This window comes from Diabrotica virgifera, chromosome 10, assembly GCF_917563875.1.
Source record: "Diabrotica virgifera virgifera chromosome 10, PGI_DIABVI_V3a".
NCBI classification, from domain to species: Eukaryota; Metazoa; Arthropoda; class Insecta; order Coleoptera; family Chrysomelidae; genus Diabrotica; species Diabrotica virgifera.
In genome coordinates, this window is record NC_065452.1 from 14,964,706 (window position 1) to 14,992,673 (window position 27,968).

The 27,968-nt window shown below is 33.4% G+C and overlaps 1 protein-coding gene across 1 annotated transcript in view; it reads left to right on the top strand.

Moving 5' to 3' along the window:
- The first annotated feature begins 4,286 nt into the window (after positions 1 to 4,286).
- Positions 4,287 to 27,968, top strand: part of LOC114336528 (neural/ectodermal development factor IMP-L2-like) — a 45,274-nt gene continuing 21,592 nt past the window's right edge. Inside the window, exons 1-2 of the mRNA XM_050663313.1 lie at positions 4,287 to 4,319; positions 18,905 to 19,216. Coding sequence (XP_050519270.1) covers positions 18,905 to 19,216 — 312 coding nt within the window. The 5' untranslated portion in view covers positions 4,287 to 4,319. The remainder of the gene's footprint in view (positions 4,320 to 18,904; positions 19,217 to 27,968) is intronic.

Sequence of the window (27,968 nt, forward strand, 5' to 3'; positions counted from 1 at the left end):
TGATTATTATCAGTTTTAAAAAAACTATCAGATATTAAATTTTATTAATTTCATACGAGGTATGTCAAAAAATATGAATCTTGTTCAAGAGTTTGTAGCTTTATATTTCACAATATCGAAAATTGTTAATAAAAAAAGTTGTTTGGAATTAAAAACTATGTTTCAATATTCGTTCTATATTGACTCCCCTATTTTTCAGGTTTCAGTGAACTTACTACAAGTTGATATATTTTTGTTGCAAATATAATATTTTATGATATTTGCACAAGAACAACTAAAAAACATAGGTTATGTCTTATGTCATTACCAAATTAGGGAGCGTTAAAGTATTACGTAACGCAGTTTGGGGGAAGGGGGTTTTGTAAAACGTTACGGCGCGTTACATGGGGGGATGGGGGTTCGAACAGCGCGTTACGTAACATTCTTTTTAAACTTAAATAAAAAAAACTACATAATTTCTTTTGTTTTACATAGACCCCTGAATTGTATTATGTTGCACCCTCACGCAGGGTTACCAAGTCTACTGATCTTCAGTAGACCTACTGATTTGAACTCAAATCTACTGAAAACTGTATAAAACCTACTGATTTGAACTCCAATCTACTTATCTACTGAAAACTGTATAAAATCTACCGAAAACTCTAAAAAAAATTCATTGCTCAAATATAAACCATTTCTCATTCATATTATACAACCCAAAGCCCAACATCCAACAGCGCATTAATCTTCTTTCGTTTCACTTCACCTAAATTATATTTGATGGTAAAGTTAGCGACATAGGATTTTCAGGGTAAAAATGATGTCAAGTGCCTAACCTAAGATAACAAAGGATTCTTTCGTTGAGAATTGTTTTGTTTTCAATAGACCATGTGTCATATGTTTCCAATATCCGGAACTGTTCCCTCGGAGTTATTTATGGGTTTATCTGATGAATAGATAGGTAGGTACTTTATATTTTGGTAAAAATGAAATGGGTAATTTTTGTCTTTTCTTAAAAGATGAAAAGATACATATTATGAGATTAAGAGGTTGCAGAGGGAACTACATAAACATAAATTATGTATGTTTTCTGAAGTCCATAACATGCAGTATCGTTTTCAGCAGTAGGTAGGTATTCATTAATGTTTTAAATACGCAAATTTTCAAATTATTTAAAAATGTCTTTAAATAAAAAGCATTAAATTCAAAACCCACTATATTGATACTTAGTTTAGAAAATTAATAGATATTTTAAAAAATAATACCCTTATTTAAAGTGTGATTCCTGAATTATTAATTTCAAAGTTTTATGTGATTAACATATTGACGAAAATTATACATAATTTCAAAATTTCACCTTGCATTATTCATAATAGACCCTACATATACACATTTTTGAGATGAGGTTGTTAAGCAGCTTCTAAAAACAAAAATATACAGGGTGTTTAATTAAAATTAAAGATAATGGACTACGCTAGGCTTGCATGAATCACCATGTACATTTAAATTTATGTTTAAAAAGCACACATTTTTATATATGAAAATCTACGGGTCCCAGCGTTTTTTAAAATTATTTAAAACAAGGGTAAATAATTTTATTCCAAGGTGTTTCAGAAAAAGGTAACACGATCTCTAGGATAGGTGAAAAATTAAAAAATAATTGGGGTTTGCTTACTAAATAATTTTTGTACGGCATGCGTTTTCACGATACAGGCCGTTGAAGAATAAAAAGTTTTACACATTTTTTCACTATTTTTCCGAAACTACTGGTAACATCGTATTATTCGTTATACAAAAATTTTTACTAAGCAAAATAAAATGTTGAAATAATAAATATGTTATTTTATTTTAAGCTTTTATTAAAAAAGATAAAATAGAAGAATGCATGAGAAGAACAATAAAAAATGAAACCAAAAATGTATGTAAGGATGGGGCCAGTAGGGAAAATGTAAATGTAAAATTAATAATAAAAGATTATTATTGTAAGTTTTGAACATATTTCATGTCATGGGACATGAAATTACGAGTGGCAGGGATAACCAGACACATGAACTGAATAGAAGAATCGTTCTTGGGTGGGCAGCATTTGGAAAACTGAGAGAAACTTTTAAAAGTGAGTTGCCCACATGCCTAAAGAGAAAGGTATTTATTTGATCAGTGCGTCCTCCCAGTCTTGACGTACGGATCAGAAACACTTACCTTAACTAAAGCCTCGGCTACCAAACTAAGAGTAACGCAGAGAATAATGGAGCGCTCAATGTTAGGAATAACTCTGCAAAACAAAATCAAAAACGAAGAAATCAAGAGAAGAACAAATGTGACTGACGTCATCGAAAGGCTAGCCAGGTTGAAGTGGAGATGGGCAGGACACATTGCCAGAATGACAGATGGGCGATGGACAAAAAGGTTATTGGAATGGAGGTCAAGCGAAGACAAGAGAAACGTCGGTCAACCGCCTACAAGATCGACTGACGACTTAAGAAAGCTAAATAAAAACTGGATAAGAGCAGCGCAGGATAGACGTGGTTGGAAACGAGGGGAGGAGGCCTATGTTCAGCAGTGGACATTTAAGGCTGAATGATGATTGTAAGTTTTTATTATTACCTCAAATGCCATTAAAATAATAACAAAGTTCTTTTACCGAGTTTCCGGTACTTTTCGCAACCTCGTTTTCCATTTAGGTTCAAATGGCCACTTGGGTGTTACGTAACGTTTAGGTAGGGGGAAAAGGGGTACAGAAAAACGTTACGGTGCGTTACATGGGGTGAGGGGGGTCAAAAATCGTCAAAAATTACGTTACGTAATACTTGAACGCTCCCTTAGTAAATTAGACTTAAAATTCTATTAAAAAACAATAAACCATAAAAACAAGTATTAAAAACTTACCGCATCCATTGAATAAGAGGATTTATCAAAACTACCACTATTTTCGTTTTAAATTGTTTTAGCGAAATAAAATTTGCACTGAGTTCTAACACATTTAAGATAACACTGAGTAATCCTAACGGTCATTTTGGTCATTAATTCTTATCGTAAGCGGCAAAATATGCAAACGTAACCGACAAGATTTATGGCGTTTACTATCATCTGTCGGTACTACCTTGCCGTTTAGTATACCAAAGACACAAAATGAAGTTGAAATGAGGTGGTTACGATAAAAATTAAATTCAATTTTAGACACTTAAGATGTTATATGGGAAAAATAATTTTGAATCAGCTGTAAACTATCGTAAGGAACCATTTAAGATAAAAATCCCATATTCGGAAAATTGATGCTTAAGATGTTTTGTCAAAAATCCGTCGATATGTTTCGGTTATTGCGGCATATACATATATTATGTATTTAGTTTTGTTTTCATTGATAAGGAGCCCCATCTTCTCTGCTTCCCTCTCGAACCTGACGAAAGTCTCCTTCATCCTTAATCTGGTGGTTTCTATTAGATCTATATCGTAATCAAATGCTAACAGTAAGTTTAGTCCTTCTCGATGAAATACTGTGATCGGTTTTTCGATTCTTGCACTTCTGCTTATGTGTTCCGGAGGGGCGGAGGTAAATTCCTCACCAAAAAGTAAAACTATAATACGACAGGTATTTTCCTCACCAAATTTAAGGGTTCGTATTAATCTGGTAGGTATTTTCCTCACCAACTCACTGAGGTATATAATAAAATAAAAATATAGATGAAAGTAATTTAAGAATGTTTATATAGTTTATATTAATAGTTTATAATATAGATAATAAATACCTATGTAAAACGTACAAATTATTATTTAATATTTACTATCTACTTATAATAAGAGACACACTTTACAAAATCCATTCTAGTCAATAGTCATTTGATTAGATTGATACCGTATTATTAAATTTTCTACATTTTTCAATTTCAGTTTTACTTGTTTATCTTTAATAGGTTTTGCAATATGCAAATTTTAAATTTTAACGTACTTATTTACTTGATATTCTTTAACTTTTTCTAAGGAAATATAATATGGCTGGATGATGGATGCGTATTATAAAACGAGGAATTGAATGCGAATGAAAAGATTCGCAAGCATTCGTAATAGGAATAACAGAAGAACTTGCGTTTGCCCACAGGAGAGAATATGGCATTTTCGTCTTCGTCTGTATAAGTTTCAACTAAATACTCAGCGTAGGGGAACGAGGGGCTTGTTGTAACAGTGATAAGTAGTAACGGCTTTTCATTGGTTATTTGACCGTTTTTAAATAATTTACCTGACTCAATCTTATTCTCTTATCATCCTGCAATTGACACCGCCTAGTCAGTCATTCGCAGATAGCTGAAAATAGTGGTTGTGTGAAGGTGTTTAATTTTGATGAGGTAATATAAAATTTGACGCTCATACAATTTTGGTTATCGCTATTGTTTTTAACGGAAATGAAACTTTCGGTGTACATTTCTTTTCTAAATTTAATTATACTTTGACATTGCTTAACGATTTTACGATTGGGACGTTAGTTTTACAGTTATTTTGATAAACATACAAAAGTGTGCTATGGGGCACAATCTTACTAAATTTATTATTAGACCGGTCTAGTTAGACTCAAAAATAGGAGTGAGGTTACAATAATTACCATCAAGCTGAAAATTGGCAGATTGTTCAAAATACCATCGTAAATGAAATCTAAAAAGTCCTCATAAATCCGACCCGAGCTAAAAAATTTATGTGAAAATATAATTTATGTGAAAAGTCACCAAATATAATTTTTAGCGATTTTCAGCGAAACGGCAAGTTTTATCATAAAATTAGTTCTATCAAAAAATGTAGATTAGATAATTATATATAAAAAATATCTTAATACTTTTTTCCTAAGAGCCACCGTTTTTGAGATACAACGATTCAAAGAGTTGAAAAAGTTCTAATCGGCATAATAATGTATTATTTCACCACGTATATAGATCACTGAAGGAAGCTGTAATACAAGTAAACATATGTAATATTCTATCGGTCAGCTTAACTTATATTACACATAATAATATAATATATTATAAATATAATAATGTTTCTACTATACAGCTTGCGGTCTACCGAGCCGAGAGATGCAATATATAAGCTGTATTATATTACAGTGCCAACAAAAAATCTACCCGTGTTGAGCTGCCCCCCCCCCCACTGGCAAAAATTAAAAAACAAATAGCCCTGATTTATGAGCTATTTATGAGCTTTCATATTCCGCAAACTAAAAATTTTGAGCTCGTTCCACTGAGCAGGAATTTAATACTTTAGTGGGGGGGGGGGGGCTGAGTCAGCCTACTTAAAAATAGGAATATTGAATCGGTTTTTGCGGCAGAATTACGAGCTATTTATGAGCTCTTGAAATTATATACTTTCGATTTTTGAGCTCATCCCCTTCACTCCCAAACAACCCTTTAATTGATTTAACTTAAACTTTAACTTAAAACTTAAAATATATCGTATTGCGGATATAATTCCTATAGCTTATATACTCTAAGAATAAACTATTAAATCAGGTGCATTTCGATTATTGAGCTACAACCCCTTCGCAAGAAAACCATCCTATCTTCCCGGCTTAAGAGAAAGTTGTACTTAAATGCATTAAATTAATTATTTGGCGACTACATATCATTTAATAATTTATAAGCTTTCAAATTACGCGCATTTAGATCAGTAAATTGCAATTTATTTTGTATAGTGCAGTCACTGAAGGTAAAAATCAACGATTATCTTCAATTTCGGTGAACCTTCATCGATTTTCACGAAAATTGGTCAGTGGTTAGAGGATACGTCAAGAAACAAAGGTGACATGGTACCACCTTGCGCCTTTACCCTGAGGGTGGATACCGCCCCTTCTCGGGGGTGAAAATTATTTTATAAAAAAAAACTGCACAAATCAATAAAAGAACAAATTAAAAGCAAAATTTATTATATAAAGTTATTAAAATAAGTCAATACTTTTTAAGTTATTAAAGATCAAAGATTTTAATTATTCGTAAAAAAATGCATGTTTTTGGAGCGATTTTTCGTAAATCACTGAAAAACTGTAAGTTTTTACAAAAAAGAATGTGTGTGTACTTTGTACGCACGTAAGAAGTTATACTTCTACTATCTACATATTATGTGATTTTTAAGACAATACCAAAAATTTTAAAAAAATAAAAGAATAAAACGCACACAAACACATTGAAAAATGCCACAAAGAAAAAATGATTTCTGAACGATAATAATTGTTGGCAAAAATTTTAAATACGCATTTTCTGAAAAAAAAATTATATAACAAATATACTTACAATCATAAAATGCATAAAAAAATAAAAACTTGCATCGGGAATCGAACCCGTGAATTTCGGGGCGCTTTGATTCGTAATCGAAGCCTAGACTCACTCGTCCAATTCCACATTATTTGTCATGTGGAAAAATAGGGTAACTGAACGTTTTACTGTTTGACAGTTGTTTTGAATATAATTAAATTATGTAGTTTAAATTTTGTGGAAGAAAATATTAAAATATAACAAAACAGTAAGAAAACAATATATTAGATGAAGATTGGTAGAACTTTTGTTGGTAATCAAATTAAGTATGTAAATCAAAGCATTACATACCTACTAGATAAATAAATCTACGCAAAAAAATCATAATTTAAAAATAAAAATCGGACCTAATTTGGGATTTCTCTCTAAAATCCCCATTCTTGAGAAAATAAATGTACAGTAGAGCCTCGATTATCCGAACGTCGATCAACCGAACGACCGCTTATTCGAACTATCTACTCCCGCGTTGCTCACTCGAATACCGAGCAAGCGTTAGTAATTGATGCTTAAAATATCTTCAATTTTCTTCAATATTGTATCCAAAAATAATTATGTTGTTGCAAAGATTGCACTTTTTTGTTTAGTTGCTAGTTGTCATTATCAAGATATAGATAAATATGTAGGTATATAAATATGGCTTTTATTCACTTGTGGATAAATATGTATGACTATAAATATGTATCAATATATTGTAGTTCGATTATCCGAACAAATCAGTTTTCCGAACACCTATGTCCCCCAGTTAGTTCGGATAATCAGCGCTCTACTGTATTTCAACCTAATCCAAATGTATAATTACAATATGATTATAATAAAAACTACTTACCACATTAGAATGAGTTTTCCTTGTCCAAAATAGTCCAAAAGTCCAAAAATATAGGTATATGAAAACTATTTAAAAAGGCAGTATAACTATTAACTAACATTTGTTTGTTGTTTCTTTTCACACAAATTTTAAAACGCAACAACCATAAATAATCAAACTACAGCTGTGGCACAGCCGCCATATTGAATAATTTTTGACATGTCATTTGAACATCCAATCAGAACAAAGTTATAATGCGCATGCGCCGGGATCATAGGCTTTAACATATAAAAATTCACCCTCATATCGCCGGTAAAGAAGTATAACTTCAAAAAGTTAATAGTAGTGTAATTCGTATAGCTTATATTCTAAGAATAAACTCTTAAATCACGTGCCTTTCGATTATTGAGCTACATCCCCTTCGCAAGAAAACCATCCCATATTCCCGGCTTAAGAGAGAGTTGTACTTAAAATAATTTAAATTAATTATTTGGCGACTAGATATCGTTTAATAATTTATGAGCTCGCAAAATATACGCATCTGAATTATTGAATTGCCAGTTTCTTTCTATAGTGCAGTCACTGAAGGTAAAAATCAACTATGACCTTCAATTTGGGTAAATCTCCATTCATTTTCACGAAAATTGGTGAGCGGATTTTGATGCTATCAACTTTTTCTGGAGCTCATTTTTGATAGGTATTTTTAAGTACTTTGACAAGTATTTAGTACCTAAGTGTTATAAAATGCATCTCTTTCCCGTTATTTAAGCTTGAATCCTTAGATTTGAACAGTCGCAGAAAAAAATATATATTTAATTACCAATAACTTACTTTAAATTAACATTAAAGGGTTTTTCAACTAAGCAATTTATTATATTTTTTATTAGCTTCAATTTTAGTGATGAAAACTTTTTTGTAAAAACTTACAGTTTTTGAGTTATTTATGAAAAATCGCTTAAAGCATGCATTTTCTTTCACAAAAATTAAAATATTTGATCTTTAATAACTCAAAAACATTGATTTATTAATAACATTTTATAACAAATTTTGCTTACAATTTGTCCCTCTCTCGATTTGTGGGGTTATTTTTATTAAAGTAATTTTCACCTACAAGAACGGGTGACATATACCCCAGGCTAAAACCGCAAGTTGTTATTGTCAATTCGTGAAAATGGATGGAGATTTACCGAAATCGAAAGTCATAGTGGATTTTTACCTTCAGTGACTGCACTGTAGAAAGAAAATGGCAATTCAATAATTGAAATGCGTATATTTTGCGAGCTCATAAATTATTAAACGATATATAGTCGCCAAATAATTAATTTAAATTATTTTAAGTACAACTTTCTCTTAAGCCGGGAATATGGGATGGTTTTCTTGCGAAGGGGTTGTAGCTCTATAATCGAAAGGCGCGTGATTTAAGAGTTTATTCTTAGAATATAAGCTATACGAATTAAACTACTATTAACTTTTTTGTAAAAACTTACAGTTTTTCAGTGATTTACGAAAAATCGCTCCAAAAACATGCATTTTTTTACGAATAATTAAAATCTTTGATCTTTAATAACTTAAAAAGTATTGACTTATTTTAATAGCTTTATATAATAAATTTTGCTTTTAATTTGTTCTTTTATTGATTTGTGCAGTTATTTTTTATAAAATAATTTTCACCCCCGAGAAGGGGCGGTATCCACCCTCAGGGTAAAGGCGCAAGGTGGTACCATGTCACCCTTGTTTCTTGACGTATCCTCTAACCACTGACCAATTTTCGTGAAAATTGATGAAGGTTCACCGAAATTGAAGATAATCGTTGATTTTTACCTTCAGTGACTGCACTATACATTGCAATTTACTGATCTAAATGCGCGTAATTTGGAAGCTTATAAGTTATTAAATGATATGTAGTCGTCAAATAATTAATTTAATGCATTTTAAGTACAACTTTCTCTTAAGCCGGGAAGATAGGGTGGTTTTCTTGCGAAGGGGTTGTAGCTCAATAATCGAAATGCACGTGATTTAAGAGTTTATTCTTAGAGTATATAAGCTATAGGAATTATATCCGCAATACGATATATTTTAAGTTTTCTCAGCATTTTTCTCTTAAGTTAAATCAATTAAAGTGTTGTTTGGGGGTGAAGGGGATGAGCTCAAAAATCGAAACTATATAATTTCAAGAGCTCATAAATAGCTCGTAATTCTGCCGCAAAAACCGATTCAATATTCCTATTTTTAAGTAGTGGGGGGGGCTGACTCAGCCCCCCCACTAAAGTATTAAATTCCTGCTCAGTGGAACGAGCTCAAAATTTTTAGTTTGCGGAATATGAAAGCTCATAAATAGCTCATAAATCAGGGCTATTTGTTTTTTGATTTTTGCAAGTGGGGGGGGGGCAGCTCAACACGGGTAAAAAATCTTTACAAAGTGAATATAACGCGAAAATAATAAGAACTATTACTTTAGTTTTACGGCTTATTTCCAACAAAAATAGTTAATTGATATGACAAAGTATTAACTTATAATAGGTAATTACTTCTTCGTATTTATGCGTCTTATTTAATTTGTAAAGCTGGGTTTTATCGGATTACACACGTTCTATCGGTAAGTCGGCTAAACTAATCACCCTACCTATTCTTTTCCCCGAAGGGTTTGAAAATAATAATGAAAGCCAGCTTTCTAGGCAAAATGTTTATTGCTAAGTAGGTACCTACTAATAAACATTTCAATATACAATAAACTATATGCAAATTTAGAGTTTGTTTACTATTATGAAAATTACACCGTAATCTTCCTGGGTGGTACAGATGACCCTATATTATTGTTTCAACGAATGAGTATTACTGAGGCATTTCAAAACGTGGAAACGTGTAAAAAAAGGGTTTTTAGTTCTGAATCTGAGTCAGAGGCTGATGAATGGTATTGTTTGGTATGCACTAAACCATATAGTGCATCAGTTAAATGCGAATGGGTTGAATGTACTGTATGCAAGCTGTGGGTACACGTCAAATGTGCGACAGGAGATATAATTTCCTTTATTTGCATTAATTGTAACCCCGATGAAGATTGAAGTTATTCATACCTCTTGCAAGTTAATTATTTTTTTATTTTGTATTACATAAATATGTGACATTTTAATAAAAATAAATGTTTTATGAAAAGTGTACTTGTTTTTGTTAAAAAACTGGTAAATAACATTTTTAATGTTTTGGAAATTCTTAATTTTCTTACTGTTACAACCTGCCCCAATAGATGTTAAACTAGCCCCAAGCGCGGGGTAAGTTGTAACATTGACTTTTTTTGGTAAAATGTTAATTGATTAATAAATATCAGTCCTTTTAATTTTTTTCAGTTCAATTTTATTCAGAAAGAGTTAAACTAGCGTTTAGTGTTTAATTAGTGATAATTGGAAAAATAGTTGTCAAGATATATTTGATTTTATGAAAATTGTTACAACTAGCCCCCTCCTCCCCTATCTATCTAAAATTTCATTTTCTGGTTTGCATGACATTAAATCAAACACAAGACAATCTGATACGTCTTCTGGTTTTATATATGTAAGGCCAAAAATATGTTTGAGCTACTTGCCTACTTCAGAATTATTCGTATATTCTAATGTTGAGACTGAATTTTTCAATACCACATACTACAAGCTTGGTGTAGGTGAAATCTACAACCATGTATTTCAGTGTTCGGACATATTTGAATGATTGCATTATACAGGGTGTCCAGAAACTCTACCGACAAACGAAGACACGACGTTCCTCAGATAATTTTAAGAGAATTTAACCCAAATCACCTAGTCCGAAAATGCTTCCTAGGGAAGCACCTAGCTTTCAGTAGCGGCTGGTCCTATGAGGCAGGTGAGGCAGTGCCTCACCAGTCTATCAATCCATTTACGTTATTTCTTTATCCCATAATCAATTCATTAAATACAATTTAACTTTTTGAAATTTGTTAAATAACTTTATTTTTATGATACAAAATAAAAATAGATACGGCTCTGAAGAGGCAAGCCTGGGCCAGCCGGCATCGGTTCTATGTCTAGCTTACGGTTTCGTAAAGGGACTAGACCGACCAGCAACAAAATTCAAACAATTTCGAACGGCGATTTAAATATCCTGACTGAGGCATGCTTCTCTAGTGTAAAATACGATATATGTATTAAGCGTATAGGGTCGAACTGCACCGATCTGTTTAATGGATAAAAATTATTGGATGTGTAATTTAGTATGTTAACAATTATAAAATGCAAAAAAGAAAATTTTCCTGTACTATAGAAAGTAATCTTAGTTTTGCAAACATGTGAGGTGATCTTATTTGCTTGAAGAAAATTTGTAACTGAAACCTTACTAAATAATTCTGCCATTTGTATCTGATAACGAGTTGACTTCCTCTGATAACATCATTCTCTACTAGTGATGTAACGAATGTCGTTTTTTGAACATTCGCGAATACGAATGCGAATATCTAATAACGACATTCGAGAATGCGGATGCGAATGCAAATGTTCAGTTTTTTTGTTTCAAATTTGTTTCTATTTTTGAAATGTTTTCTAAATTTATAAGTAATGAGAAGTTAATTGTATTTAGTGTAAATCAATCTGAATCTTAAGCTTTATTACATTATACCAAATAATAAAACAACGTGAAGGCTGATAATCTGATTATGTGAGGTTAAGTTACCTTTTTTTAATAAAAAAAGATGAGAAAGAGAATAGATTTTGATTTTATTAATCTAACGTTATTTTCAAATTATTTTTTCTCTGATATTCATATTCGCAAAACATTCGCACAAATTTTGCGAATGCGAACGCGAATGCCAATATGCAAAAAGATGCGGATATTCGCGAATGCGAATACGAATATTCGTTACATCACTATTCTGTACTTTGAAATTTAATGAGATGATTTTATGAACCAGATCAGGTTTTTGAGAACCAGTTTAAAATATTTGCATAGGAAGTTTTAGCAGCTGGCAAAGCAATGTAATTACCACCATTATGATTCTAAATCCACAAGGAAAAAGTTCCTCTAGCTAGGCTGTATATCATTAATCACAAATAAATTTAATGAAAAATTCCTTTATAAAAATGTATATTTATCTAAAAAAAACCCTTAAAGGACTACATATATCACATAACGTTTTCGTTCTAAGTAAAGCATCATCAGCGACGCTCGTTCTGCGATAGGTGTAGCCCTTTAAGGGTTTTTTTAATAAATATTCCTTTTATAAAGGAATTCTTCATTAAAGTACCCCGCACAAACCTTATGGAAATTAGGTCCCAGTGGATTTCGTTCATACTTTGGGAAAATACTCTTTGAAGCATCCTGATAAAATGTTCTCATGGGCACAACTCAATAGTATGAAGGATTTTCAAGATATAGAGGCACAAACTCGGAAAATTATAAGATTTACTGGGTATTCCAATTCCCTGAGTTACTGGTAATCTGGCAACATGTAGAAGTTTGGATCAAGGAAAAGTACTAGTAGTCTACGATTTTTTCCTGGCTATCCAATGGAGACCTTTACTTTGACCTTGACCTTCAACAAACGTCATCTTCTAGAGTTTCAAGGGTTTTCGGCATTCAATTGATATAAACAGATTACTCATGGGTTTTTGGGATCGGTAAAGACGAATATGCCATCAGAATTGACCTCCGGAGGACGTGGTGGCTAGGGCCACTACAAGGGACGTCATCTTCTAGAGCTTAGATGGTTTTTGGCATTTAATTGATGCAAATGAATTACTGGAGGGTTTTTTGAGGTCACTAAATACGAATGTGCCACCAGAACCGACTCCCGGAGCACCTGGTTTGCAAGGTCAATGAAAGAGGCTCCTGGAGTTTCGAGGGTCTTTGGTACTACATTAATGCAAACGGAGTAGTTATAGGTTTTTGGAGTTGCTGAACACGAATACGTGATCAGCACAGACACAGGAGCACCTGGTGCCTAGGACAGGTTATCTTCTGGAGTTTCGGAGGAATCAAATGGATTACTCTTAGGGTTTTAACTCCTGAAGGTAACCTGTCTTGCGCACCAGGTGCACCTGTGTCTGTGCTGATTACGTATTCGTGTTCAGCAACCCCAAAAACTTATAACTAATCCGTTTGCATTAATGTAGTACCAAAGACCCTCGAAACTCCAGGAGCCCCTTTCATTGACCTTGCAAACCAGGTGCTCCGGGAGTCGGTTCTGGTGGCATATTCGTGTTTAGTGACCTCAAAAAACCCTCCAGTAATTCATTTGCATCATTCATTAAATGCCGAAAACCATCGAAACTCTAGAAGATGACGTCCCTTGCAGTGGCCCTGGCCACCACATCCCCCAGAGGTCAATTCTGATGGCATATTCGTGTATAGCGATCCCAAAACCCATGAGTAATCTGTGTATATCAATTTAATGCCGAAAACCCTCGAAACTCTAGAAGATGACGATTGTTGAAGGTCAAGGTCAAAGTAAAGGTCGCTATTGGATAGCCAGGAAAAAATCGTAGACTACTAGTACTTTTCCTTGATCCAAACTTCTACATGTTGCCAGATAACCAGTAACTCGGCCGCACGACAACAACTCCTGGCGGACTGGCAGCTGGGGAATCTACCAAAGCCCAGTGGACCAAAAGGCTGATCCCGAACGTGGAGTCGTGGTACGCCTGCAAGTTCAAGAGAGTAAATTTTTATTTTACACAATTTTTGACCGATCATGGATCATTCAGGGCATTCACCCACAGGATCGGGAAGTCGGACGACGACCTATGCCGGACCTGTCGCGTGAGGGAAGACGCAGAACACTGCGTTTTCCAGTGCAGCGTCTTTGCTCACGAGCAGGTCAGGCTCCGTAGTAGGTTTGGCGACATCGGCCCTAACAATATTATTAATTTTGCGATCGGAAACAAGGCGGATTTCGAGGCCATAACCGACATTATAACCGGTATAATTAAGAGAAAATCCGAGTTGGAACGACTGGAGCAGAATGGGTGAGGCGGGTCAACACAATAGTTACAAAATAAATATATATATATATATATATATATATATATATATATATATATATATATATATATATATATATATATATATATATATATATATATATATATATATATATATGTGTGTGTTTCAAGGATCTACATCTCATGTTTTTAAATATATATATATATATATATATATATATATATATATATATATATATATATATATATAAAAATAAAAAAAATTAAAAAATCAAAATAAGAAATAATAAAAAAAAATCCGCGTCAAAGAAATATGACCCTAATTCTTCTAGGGCTCATTCTATCCACCACACTACAGAACAGTCACCCAAGCCCTGCCGTTTTTAGGCAGGGGTTGGCCCACCTTCCTCCGTGTAGGAACCAGACTTTTCTCTATTTAGTCCTACCGTTTCTAGGCTGGAAAATAGACCCTTAAATGACCCAATGCTTCTGGTTACTTTCTTTCAGACAGCTCGGGATATCCCCATGCATCGCTCCCCAAGGAGCACGTTCAGGGATATTCCGGGTCGGAAGAGGGGGTGGTTTTAGTTGGTAGGCGGCTGGTCATGGGGGGCATGCGGCACGCACGGGCCATACTTTGGTTGGTGCGCCCTAGCGTGTTCTCCTTTCCTGTCCGAGTCCAACAGTACTAGGGACACCTTCCCTAGTCTGCTAAGAGGGTTCCACCTCAGTCCAAAAAAAAAGATAACCAGTAACTCAGGGAATTGGAATACCCAGTAAATCTGATAATTTTCCGAGTTTGTGCCTCTATAAATATCTTGAAAATCCTTCATACGATTGTGCTGTGCCCATGAGAACTTTTTATCAGGATGCTTCAAAGAGTATTTTCCCAAAGTATGAACGAAATCCACTAGGACCTAATTTCCATAAGGTCTGTGCGGGATACTTTATTATGATCTTAATACATGCTCTCAAAAATATGAAAAATAATAACAATAGTTTAACAATAATTAAACTAGGAGGTGCACTTTTGATGTCACGAGTCCAAACACTTTTTAATCTACGTCTGCATAACGAAAACAAGATTTTAAAACTATAGGCGCTCTAGCTGGAAACAAGCAGGAACGGAACACCGAACACTTTCCCCCTTTTAGGGGTACATCAAAAGGGCTAAGGGATTTTAATAAATATATACCTTTTATAAAGGATTTTACTAAGTTGTTGTTCCCTTCAGTTTTTTTTTCTTTTTCTTAAAACATGAAGAAGGTAATAGAAAGTGTATATCATTATATTTAATATACAGTGTGTCAATTTTAAAACTTACAATGGACTATATCTCCAGAGCCTATTTTACCACAAGGCCCGTGAGGCACCTGCCTCGGGCCCGAATTTTAATGGAGCCCGGAAAGATCACAAAAAATAATTCAATAACCAAATTTTTCAAAATTCTTTCATTTTACGAACAAGAAATGATGACCCCACTGTTGATTTTCGAGTGACTTCCCTGGCGCAAGTATGTAGGTACATCTCCGTGATCTCCTATAGAAAACGACATTTTTTTTGTAAAATTGCGTCTTGTTTCCCATTGAAAATAGTTGATTAGAAAACGGCAATGTCAATAACTCTTTTCCTAGCGATATAGGGGATTGGGCCAAAGCATTTTTATCTGGAATTTTAACAATATTTTATAAATAATCGACAGAATCAAACTATTGATAAAATTAGTGAGTGTGTTACACAATTGGATAATAATAAAATCAGACATTTGCAAAGTGTGATTTTTATAAAACGAAAGCTAATGGGAAAAATTATTACTCGCGAGTAGTTATGTAATGTAGGTACATACAGTACATACAGACTATACATACAGTAGTTACAGTCCTAAATGTAACCGTTTTTATTGTTACTTTTGTAAACAGTTTTTCACGAACATTGTTCTTCTAACTTACGAAGGGTATAATGACTGGAAAAATATGAATAGGACAGTTATTCAGCATGAGCGATATCCTGAACATTTTTCATAAATTTTTAATTACGTTAAGTCCAGACAAGTAGTACCTACAGCAGCACAAATTTTGTAACATTAATGCAAAAAAGTTATTTAGATGAAAAAAAAAACACTTGAGAAACGTTATACAATTAATAATAGCAACTATTAAATTTTTGTCCAAGAACAGCATTTTAGCATTTTATGGTTCAAGAACCAAATTATTTACAAAAGGAAATGACATTTATATTTTTAAACGATGCGCGATGTGTAATTGTTTAAATATAAATTTTATTTAATGTTAACAAAAATTTAAAATTTTGGTGCAACTATATTTCTATTAAATTATATTAATACTTTTAAAAAAGTTATTAATATTAAATTATATTTAGGGGCCCGAAAATTGTGTAGTGCCTCGGGCCTGATTTGAAGTAAAATAGACTCTGTATATCTCACGAACAAAAGCTGATATCAAAAATGCTGGAAACCGTTTCCAGGACAGTAAGAGGAACTAAAATGACATTAAAGAGAACTCACCCCCATCAACCCTCTAGGCCCCACCCACCACAACCAAAAAAGTTTAAATTGCAAACCCCTACTTGTGATACATCATTGAAAAGACTATAAAAAGTGCTATCCAATGGTATAAATAATAATTATACAGGGTGAAGCAATAATTGTGAAACTTTGGCTTAAATGGAGAATTTAATGAGGTTTTTGTTGAACTACAAATTTGTTAAAAATGTCAATTAAGTAAATGTTCAAAGTGGGTTCCGTTGTTTTGTAAACAATAATACAGCCTATTGTCAAATTCTGCACGAATTTTGGCAAATGTTGTTCTAGTAATAGCTCGACATGCTTGCGTAATTCTTTCTCGGAATTTCCCAAGTGGCGCAGGTTGAGTTTTATAAACAACTGACTTGAGATAACCCCATAGAAATAAGTCAGGTGGCGGTAAGCCTGGTAACCTCGGTGGCCACTCAATAAGACCTCTCCTTCCAATCCATTTGTTCGGAAAATTAGTATCCAACCAGTGCCTAATGGAAGCTGGATAGTGAGGAGGTGCTCCATCTTGTTGGAAGTGCAGCACATCTTCGTATAGAGCTAGGTTGCCTTGGTCGTCCCTTTGGTTCTCTAATTCATGCACAATTAAAGGTTCGATGGTGTTTTCTAGCATATCGAGATAAATGTCGGCCACTTAAATTACCTGGTATGAACAAGTGGCCAATTATAGCATCGCCTGATATTCCTGCCCAAACATTCAGTTTTTAAGGATATTGAGTGTGACTTCTGAATCGATGCGGGTTCGCATCACTCTAATACCGACAGTTTTGTTACATTACCATTCAGCATAAAAGTACATTCATCAGTAAAACAAATATTTTTTAACATTCTCGGTTCAACGCTAATTCTTTCACTCATGCGTTCACAAAACTCATTCGTCGGTCTGGATCATCATCGCCTAATTCTTGAAGAATTTGTGTTTTGTACGGGTGAAACTTATGTAATTTCAACACCTTTCTAACCGACTCATGTGAAAGTCGTGTCATTGCAGACACTTGACGCGTTGATGCAGTAAGCTCAATTGCAAAATTTCCAAGGACCTCAATTTGGGATGCTTCATTCAGTAATCTGGGGCATCCCTTTTTTATTTTGCACTGATCCCGTTTCTCTAAACTTTTCAACTAAATATCGGACATACACGTGACTTACATTTTTGTCCGAATGCTTTTCATTAAATATTTGAGTTGTTTGTAAATAACACTGGTTCAGGTACAGTGGAACCTCGATTATCCGTCTCTCCATTAACCGTCACCTCTGTTAACCGTCAGGGTCCGTACATAAGTTGTATTGACTACAGAAGTAAAAAATGAGTCATAAATTCATTTTGTTTGGGCATTGCGATAAGTCGATAGGCCAAGTGAAATTCACTGAAATGTACAGTTTTGCTATCAACATATTTTAAGAATGAATTAATTGTTTTGTTTTCGTGGCCTAAAGATGACATAAAAGAATGGTTAATTTGTGATGAGGACGCAAAAAGCTATCCATTGTTGACAGATGATGAAATCGTTGAAATGGCAACAGAGGCGGAAGAAGCAGATTCAGAAGCTGACACAGACTACAGCTGACAAATTGATTAGATTGTACGAACACAAATCTCTCTTATATTGTCAAACAAAACATACAAATAAAATTTGAGAGCTGTACTATGAATTTTGAATTTTTTTAATGTTTTGTTAACCATCTTTTCGATTATCCGTCATACCCTTGGTCCGGTGCCCTGGCGGATAATCGAGGTTCCACTATATACTGTAAACCATCGTGACAACTACAGTTGAATGACAGTAGTACCTACCGATCGTACAAATGATGAAAATTAATGATATTCAAAAGTCTCAAATAAACCAAAAATTATTGAATCTGACAGAACCCAAAAAACAGATGTTTTCAACTTGTTTTGCAATAACCGCAAATTGTTTTTATTTAACAAAAAAAAAGTACCGACGGACACTTCTTATCATTCAAAATAATAGTACGGAAGATAGCATTACAAATACAAAAGTCATAGTAATATGGCTGATATTAACACCCTGTATAATTATTATTTATACCATTGGATAGCATTTTTCAGTCTTTTCAATGATGTATCACAAGTAGGGGTTTGCAATTTAAAATTTTTGGTTGTAGTGGGTGGGGCCTAGGGGGTTGATGGGGGTGAGTTCTCTTTCATGTCATTTTAGTTCCCCCTTACTATCCTAGAAACGGTTTCAAGAATTTTTCGATATCAGCTTTTGTTCGTCAGATATAGCCCATTGTAAGTTTTAAAATTGACACACTGTATAAAAAAGTATATTAGCTTTGAAAGTTGATTAACGATTATTATTTTTTGTTACAGATGATCCTATTAGTATTAGTCATCGCTGTCACTTTCAGTCAGTTAGAATGTAGGAGAATAATGGACGATCTAAGTAACGAAATGAGTATTAACCCAGAAAAAAATTTTGGCTATTCGTCACGCGAATGGGTAAAGATCAGTAAACCTCCAGTGGCAGTAATGAGCAAAAAAGTCGGCGCACACATGGAACTGCATTGCGAAGCGATGGGTTCACCGCCTCCTACTATAGAATGGTACAAAGCGAATAGGAAGATAACAGAAAATGGCGCTTTCGAGACTAATGTCTTAACAAGGGGTCCAGCTCTAGCTGAGGTAAGAGACCAGAACTTAATATTTTGGCTGTAAACGTTAAACAGTAGTGACGACAATATACATCCCTGTCTCACTCTCCGTGTTACTCTTATGACGTCAATGAAACTTCATCTTCTATGCTTATGCTCGTAACTCCAATACACAAGTGTGTCTCCGCGAGACACAAGAATGACCAAGACGGCAGCAATTTGTATAAAAATATTAACAGGCAAATAAAAGCAAAGATGAGAATAGCAAAAAATTAATGGCTTAAGCAACAATGTATCGATCTAGAACATTTACAACGACATCACGACGACCGTAATTTACATAAAAAGCTTAAGGAGACTGCTGGAATATAGAGAAAACGAAGATCAACTACCATAGTTAACCAGATAGTGGCGGTGGGTGAAAAGAAGAAAATTGATATACATATAGGAAAACTACATCCAGTAGCTCTTCATGACGAACAGACCCATGACGAAATCTACATCCATGACGAAAGACCCATGAGTGAAGTTTATACAGACGACCAGCTGACTGGCCCTTCAATCACTAAAGAAGAGATAGAAAAGGCAAATCTAAATTAAACTATGTATCACTGATAATTTAGTTATTGTGAGGACAGGGAAAAGGGAAACAGTTGGAGAGAAGCCGAGTCGATAGTCAAGAACTACGGCATTTGGGGAGGCTTTTAATCCAAAACCTCGAATACCTTACACCCGTAAGGATTGAACAAGGTTTAAGGGTTAAGATAAGATAAGATAAGATATACTATATTATACCCACATCGTTTTTGTTTTCTGTTACATAGTCATAGTCCAGAAAGCCACTGCGCATCCGCTAGGAAAAATATTCTAATTCGGATTCTTTGCACAATCTTACTCAAAAAGGACTCCTTTTAACAAATTTGCATGTTGCCAGGACCAAAAAGTGGTCAAAAATTTTTTAAACGTTTTTTTTTTTGTTTTTTTCCTAAAATTATTTTTTTTGCACGGAAAAAAGTTTTTTTAGATTTTTTGGATCATTCCAAAGAGAAAAGGTCTTTAGTGACTTTTCTCTAAAAATGATAGTTTTTGACATATAAGCGATTAAAAATTGAAAAATTGCGAAATCGGCCATTTTTAACCCTCAAAAACTATGTGAAAAGCTGAAAATTTGAATGTTGCCAAGGTAGGTAGATATTCTTTAAACATCGATTGATGAAATCCCGAAGAGTTTTTTGCAATACAATATTTAAAACTCCTTTGTTTTTTAATTGCTAATCAAGCGTGCACGACACTATTTTCCACCGACAGTATGGTGCAAATGAAAGGAATAATTTCGTAAACCGGCGACTTTAAGGAAAAATCCCGAAACAGGTCGATTTTTATTTTTAAGTTATGATATTGTGGCATATATGGTATACTAGTGACGTCATCCATCTGGACGTGATGACGTAATCGATGATTTTCTTAAATGAGAATAGGGGTCGTGTGCTAGCTCATTTGAAAGGTTCTTCAATTCTCTATTCAGTAATATAAACATTTACATAATTATTTATACAGGGTGTCCAAAAAATTTTTATTAAATTAAATTATTTGACAAAAAAAGAAGCAGAAGGACACCCTGTATAAGAAATTATGTAAATGTTTACATTACTTGATAGAGAATTGAAGTACCTTTCAAACGAGCTACCACACGACCCCTATTCTCATTTAAAAAAATCATCGATTACGTCATCACGTCCACACGGATGACGTCACTAGTATACCATACATGCCACAATATCATAACTTAAAAATAAAAATCGACCTGTTTCGGGATTTTTCCTTAAAGTCGCCGATTTTCGAAATAACGAATTTATTCCTTTCATTTGCACCATACTGTCGGTGGAAAATAGTGTCGCGCACGCTTGATTCGCAATTAAAAAACAAAGGAGTTTTGAACATTGTATTGCAAAAAACTCTTCGGGATTTCATCAATCGATGTTTAAATAATATCTACCTACCTTGGCAACATTCAAATTTTCAGTTTTTCACATAGTCTTTGAGGGTTAAAAATGGCCGATTTCGCAATTTTTCAATTTTTAATCGCTTATATGTCAAAAACTATCATTTTTAGAAAAAAGTCACTAAAGACCTTTTCTGTTTGGAATGATCCAAAAAACCTAAAAGAACTTTTTTCCATGCAATAAAAATAATTTTAGGAAAAAAACAAAAAAAAACGTTTAAAAAAGAATGTGTGTGTACTTTGTACGCACGTAAGAAGTTATACTTCTATTATATGATTATATGATTATAAACGAAATTAATATACTTTTTATTTATATTTTATTTAAATATTAAATTAATTTATACTTAGGTACTACTTCTCAAACATTTTTATTAAAACAGTGCCAAAAATTAAAATAATAAAAAATAAAACACACACAAGTACATTAAAAATGCCACAAATGATTTCTGAACATTAATTGTCGGAAAATTTTTTAACTAAATACGTATTTTCTGAAAATAAAATTATATAATAAATATACTTACAATCATAAAATGTATAAAAAAAAATAAAAAAATAAAAGTTTCTATTGGGATTCGAACCAACTTACCAAGCGGCTGGTATTTGCGTTGTATTCGGATTCACTCGCATTAAAACTTTGCCATAGAGACAGCTTGTCATTATGTGCGAAGATCGTCTAACTAAACAGATTAACCTTTTGACATTTTTAACTTATGTAAATCAAATTATTTTGATTTTGAATTGAAATGATTTAGAATTGAAAAAATACAACAAAACATAGAGTAAGAAAACAATATATTAGGTGAATATTATTTAAATAAAAGTATTACATACTACTTATGTATTTTGGTAGGTTCAAGGTAGGTATCGGAGCCCGTATAACGACTAATAAATTTCGCAATCACTTGCGTCGTGCAAAGTGGCTATGTTCAAATATCATAACAAAATTTGATCAACTATTTATAAAACACTTACCAGTGAAAGATTCTTTAGCTTTGAATAAGCGAGATCTGCGGCACTCATACTAGTCACAGTTTGATGAGCTTTCACATTGGCATGCAACAATCATCTCTTCTATGTAAATAAGTCCAAAAATATAATATGAAAACTATTTAAAAAGGCAGTATAACCATTAACTAACTTTTTGTTTGTTGTGTCTCTTCCTACAAATTTTAAAACGCAACAAGCATACATTATAACCAAACCACAGTCCCACGGCTGTGCCACAGCTGCCATATTGGATAATTTTTGTCATGTCATTTGAACATCCAATCAGAACAAAGTTATAATGCGCATGCGCCCGGTCGCTAGGTTTTCCCATATAAAATTTCACCGTCATTACGCCCGTAAAGAAGTATAACTTCAAAAATTTTTGACCACCTTTTGGTCCTGGCAACATGGAAATTTGTTAAAAGGAGTCCTTTTTGAGTAAGATTGTGCAAAAAATCCGAATTAGAATATTTTTCCTAGCGGATGCGCAGTGGCTTTCTGGACTATCATGATAAAAGAAATTACTGAAAATGAGATAAATCTACGTTTTATTCTATAATAATTATAAAAAACCATTTTATGCAATCTACAGATAATAGTTATCGTCCCCATATTGAACTTAAAAAATATATATATCGCCACCGCACGTACAAGAGTTATCAGAAAAATAAACAAAGCAGAAAGTGTCTGACACATTAATTAATTAAAAGACGCTTTTTTACTTTAAAAATAAATATAAATAATCACTATGGATGAAATATGTACTATAACTTAGAAAAATCAACTTTTACAAACAAAGAAGGCGATAACAATAGCTATATGTAGGTATAACAAGGGAGGAAAGTGCTACTTTTCCTCCCGAGAATGAAGTTTACTGCCCGACGCGTAGCGGAGGGCAGTAATCATTCAAGGGAGGAAAATGAACTTTACTCCCATGTTATACATATGGTTTTTCCACCTTCTTCAAATAACATGTCATTTTTTCATTTTTACTTAACTTATTTATGTAACTAACCAACAAAATTTATTAGAACTAAAACTAACAAGTAGGTACAATATAACTGTCAACTGTCAAATATAAGTCAAATTATTAATGTAAACATTGTTAAATCAGAATAACAATTTACTGTTTTTTTACCATTCTGCAAAATACAGAGTGTTTTTAAATATACGTTAAAATGTATAGATACTTACGTAATAGAAAATAGGTATTGTACAGGGCGTCAAGTCAATAAGTTATATTTCATGAATGAAATACCATGACGTCACTTTTACTTTTCCTCCCTAGGGAGGAAAAATATTTTCCTCCCTAGGGAGGAAAAGTACAACTTTGCTCCCTACAATCAGGTCCGGAAAAGTATACTTTCGGTAGAGGTAGGTGGAACAAGTAATATAGTACGTCTTCATTGACATTGATAAATGCTCTTCGATACAGAACTTATTCTGTAACGTATTTCTATGCTACAACAATTATTATTTCTATCTATTATTATCTAAAGTGTCTCTATCTAGTACGACTAGATCAAAAGTACTCAAACCAACTCAAGACCGAAAGAGGTGTTAGACAAGTTTGCGTGTTGTCACCTGACTTATTCAACATTTATGGTGAACATGTCATGAGGATGGCTTTAGAAGGATAGGCCGGTGTAGTAACAGTAGCTGGTAGGAAAATCTCCAATTTAAACAATTACTTTTAATGGGAAATAAGCCACAATTTTACCAAAAAAATGATTTTATTAACGTTTCGAAGCCCAAATCGGGTTTCGTTGTCAAAATACAAAATACTACTAAAATAAACAAAATGTTGTTGCTAAGTAAAAAAAATTCTTCAAAAAACTTATTTAATCTGACTCATTTAGATTGGCAAATCAGACTTATATTATACATTTTAAAGTAGAAGACTTTAAAATGATGTCGCCAATATTTATGAGTTGCGTTCCTGGGACGACTTTACTAAAAGATAGTTCATTCGATTACATGAAATCAATCCCAACTCAAGAATATCCGTCACAAAAAAATCATAGCATGTGATCTGTCTTTAAAAAGACAACCAAATGCAACGATGACAGTAAAATTCTCGCGTTAGAGATTCCATAGTAAATCACGAGGGAAAACCAGGAAAAGACCTCGTGATACTATCCCGACATCGTAAGTATTTGGTATTACATTTAATTTACTTTAAAAAACTAATACCAAATTCTGACTTTAATATGTTTAAATTATAAATAATAATAATACATAGATATACAATAAGTAATACTAAAATATAAAATTTGTACTAACTCGATATGTTATTGACTTACTAATCGTGGTATTTTCTTTCTATTGACTTCCTCTTTCAGTATGGGTAACCACATCACTGCATTCTACCGAGGAATTTGCGACACAATTGGTTTCATTTAGCATAATTAGAGCCGCTTCTTTGATTTTTCTCTTTTTACTATCTGATTTTTCAGGACTATACTTGAATCTCTCCACTGAACTCTATGTTCATTATCCCATGCATGTTGACATATTTGAGATCTATCAAATTCTCTATTTTTAATATAAGACTGATGTTCACTTATTCTAACGTTTAATGGTCTTGATGTTTCACCTAAATAAAATTGTTCGCACTCACAAGGTATTTTATAAATATGTACAATTCTTTGTTCTTTCTTGTTCACTGTTAGGTTTAGTTTTAAATAGAATAGATCTCAATGTGTTTGTTGTTTTGAATGTTGTTGAAATGTTGAATTTATTTCCTATTGTTTTAAGTTTCTCGGATAGTCCTTTTATATATGGTATTGATATTTTGTATGGTATATTTGATATTTGAATTCTGTATGGTCGTTAAAAATGCTTCTCTGTCTATCTAGTCTATCTAGATATTTTTTTTTAACACCCAAGTTCAACAATTTGTATGCTTTTATACTGGGTACGGGAACTTTGTATCTACTTTGTAATATACAGGGTGTTTCATTAATAATTGTCCATATAGTAACTGGAGAAACCTTAGTACAAAATACGAAGATTTAACCTAAATTACTTAAATAAAATGTGGTTCCTTAATGAGCTACAGGGTGTTTTATCTAAAAATTTAAAAACTATTTTTGCTCATCATTTTAAAACTATTCGACGTATCCTTTTCATAATTGGCAGAAAGTATAGGTACTATACACACTACTAAATTCTGTTAAACAAACGTTTCTGTCTATTACCAGAGGCGTACGACGGGGGAAAGTGAATGGTTGACCCTTTCCAAATTCTGCGCCACTTGCGGAATTTTTATTTTAGTTCAATTTTTGGATTCTCCAATACTTTCTATGAAAATAATATACTCTTCATTCGCAACGATAAAGTCATTCGTTTTCGAGATCTTTGAAGTTAAAAATGAAACGACACAGTTATTTTGATTAATGTATTGTGTCGCTTCATTTTTAATTTCAAATATCTCGAAAACTTATCATTTTATCGTTACAAATGAGGAGTATATTATTTACATAAAAAGTATTGAAAAATCAAAAAATTGCACTAAAATAGTAATTTCGTCAGTGGCGTAGAAATTGGGGTCAACCAGCCACTATCCCCCGTCGTACGCCTCTGGTAGTAGCTAGAAACGTTTTTTTATCTTATTTTATTAGGGTGAACAGTACCTACACTTTCTGCCAAGTATGATAAGGATACGCCGAATAGTTTTAAAGTACTGGGTACAAATAATTTTTAAATTTTAATCATATGAATCATAGCATAAATTAATCAAAATAACTGTGCCGTTTCATATTTAACTTCAAATATCTCGAAAACTAATGACTTTAGTGTTACCAATGAAAAGTATATTGTTTACGTAGAAAGTATTGGAAAATCTAAAAATGGCACTAAAATAGTAATTCCTCCAGTGGCGTAGAATTTAAGAAGAGTCAACCATTCACTATCCCCTGTCGTAGGCCTCTGGTAGTAGCTAGAAACGTTTGTGTATCATAATTTAGTAGAGTGTATAGTAGTCGCACTTTCTGCCAAGTATTAAAAGGATACGTCGAATAGTTTTAAAATTCTGAGTAAAAATAGTTTAGTTAAAACTTTTTTAAAAAACAATTTTTAGTTAAAACACCCTGTAACTCAGTCTTCTTCTTCGGGTGCTATGTCCGTTTATCGAACGTTAGCGATCATGTTGGCTATCATAACTTTACTCGCAGCAGATCTGAAGAGCGATTCCGAAGTGTGACCAAGCCATTGCCTCAAATTTCTTAACCAAGGTGTTTTTCTTCTTCCTCGACTTCTTCTGCCTAATATTTTACCCTGCATAATTAGATGTAGAATGCTATATTTTTTCGGATGTCTACAAACATGCGCAAAATACTCGAGTTTTCTAGACTTTATCATTTTTACCAGTTCTCTGCCTTTCTTCATCCTGCTCAGAATAATATCATTACGCACCCTGTCCATCCAGCTTACTCTCAGCATTCTTCGATAGCACCATAATTCAAAGGTTTCAACCATCTTAAGCATTCTTCCTGTTAAGTAAGGTCCATGACTCAACTCCGTAGAGAAGAACGGAAAACACGTAACACTTTAAAATTCTTGTCCTAAGACTCAAATTTATGTCATGACCGCATAAAATTTTCTTGTAACGAAAAAATGCTGATTTGGCTTGAGCAATTCTGCAACGTATTTCGGTGGATGGATCCCAATTATCAGTGATTCTGCTTCCCAAGTATGTTATAGCCTTCAACTCTCTTAACTTGTACATCATTAACGTGAATTCCAGCATCGATGACATTATCCTTACTGACGACCATATATTTTGTTTTTTTGATGTTAAGGTGGAGACCATAATTACTGCACTGTGCTACCACAGAATCCAATAGATATTGTAATTCGGTATCACTACTGGCAATCAGTACAGTGTCGTCTGCATATCGGAGATTATTTATCAGTTTCCCGTTTATCACAACTCCACCTTGTGTAGTACTGAGTGCCTCTTCAAACATCTTTTCTGAATAAATGTTAAAAATTAATGGTGAAAGAATACATCCCTGTCTTACTCCACGTTGAATTTGAATCTCTTCTGTGTGATCACGGTCTACTCTAACTGTGGCTTTTTGATTCCAGTACAAGTTAGCAATGATTTTTAGATCTTTATCGTCAATATTAGTTGACCTTAGAACATCTAACATCTTAGTACGTGATACTTTGTCAAATGCTTTTTCGAAATCAAGAAAACATAGGTACACATCAGCATTTACATCTCTACTCCTTTGTACTAATACCTGCAACCCAAACAGGGCCTCTCGTGTACCTAGTCCATTTCTAAAGCCAAATTGAGTTTCGCCCAAATGTTCTTCGATTCTTTTATATATTCTCGCATGGATCACACGCAGAAAGACCTTAAGTATTGTAGATTTCAGCCAATCATGTGGTAAGTAACCATGATTATATATAGCATTAAACAAGTCAACCAATACTTTACTTCCGCAATCTCCTAGTAGTTTTAGAACCTCTGTGGGTATTTTATCAGGTCCCATGGCCTTCTTTGATTTTGACAAGCGTATAGCATCTTCCACTTCGCTTTTAGTTATAGGTGGTCCACTATTCGCGTCCGTTATGTTATGTTGTGTTGGTCGATCATCCTGAAAAAGATCCTCAATGTATTTCCTCCATCGGTGCAGTTTTTGTTTGGTGTCAAACAATAGATTTCTATTTGAATCAGCTATCGCACGACTACTTATATTTCCACACTTTGCTAAATCTTTTACCTTCTTATGCATGTTGAAAGAATCATATTTTCTTTCATACTCCTCGATTTCGC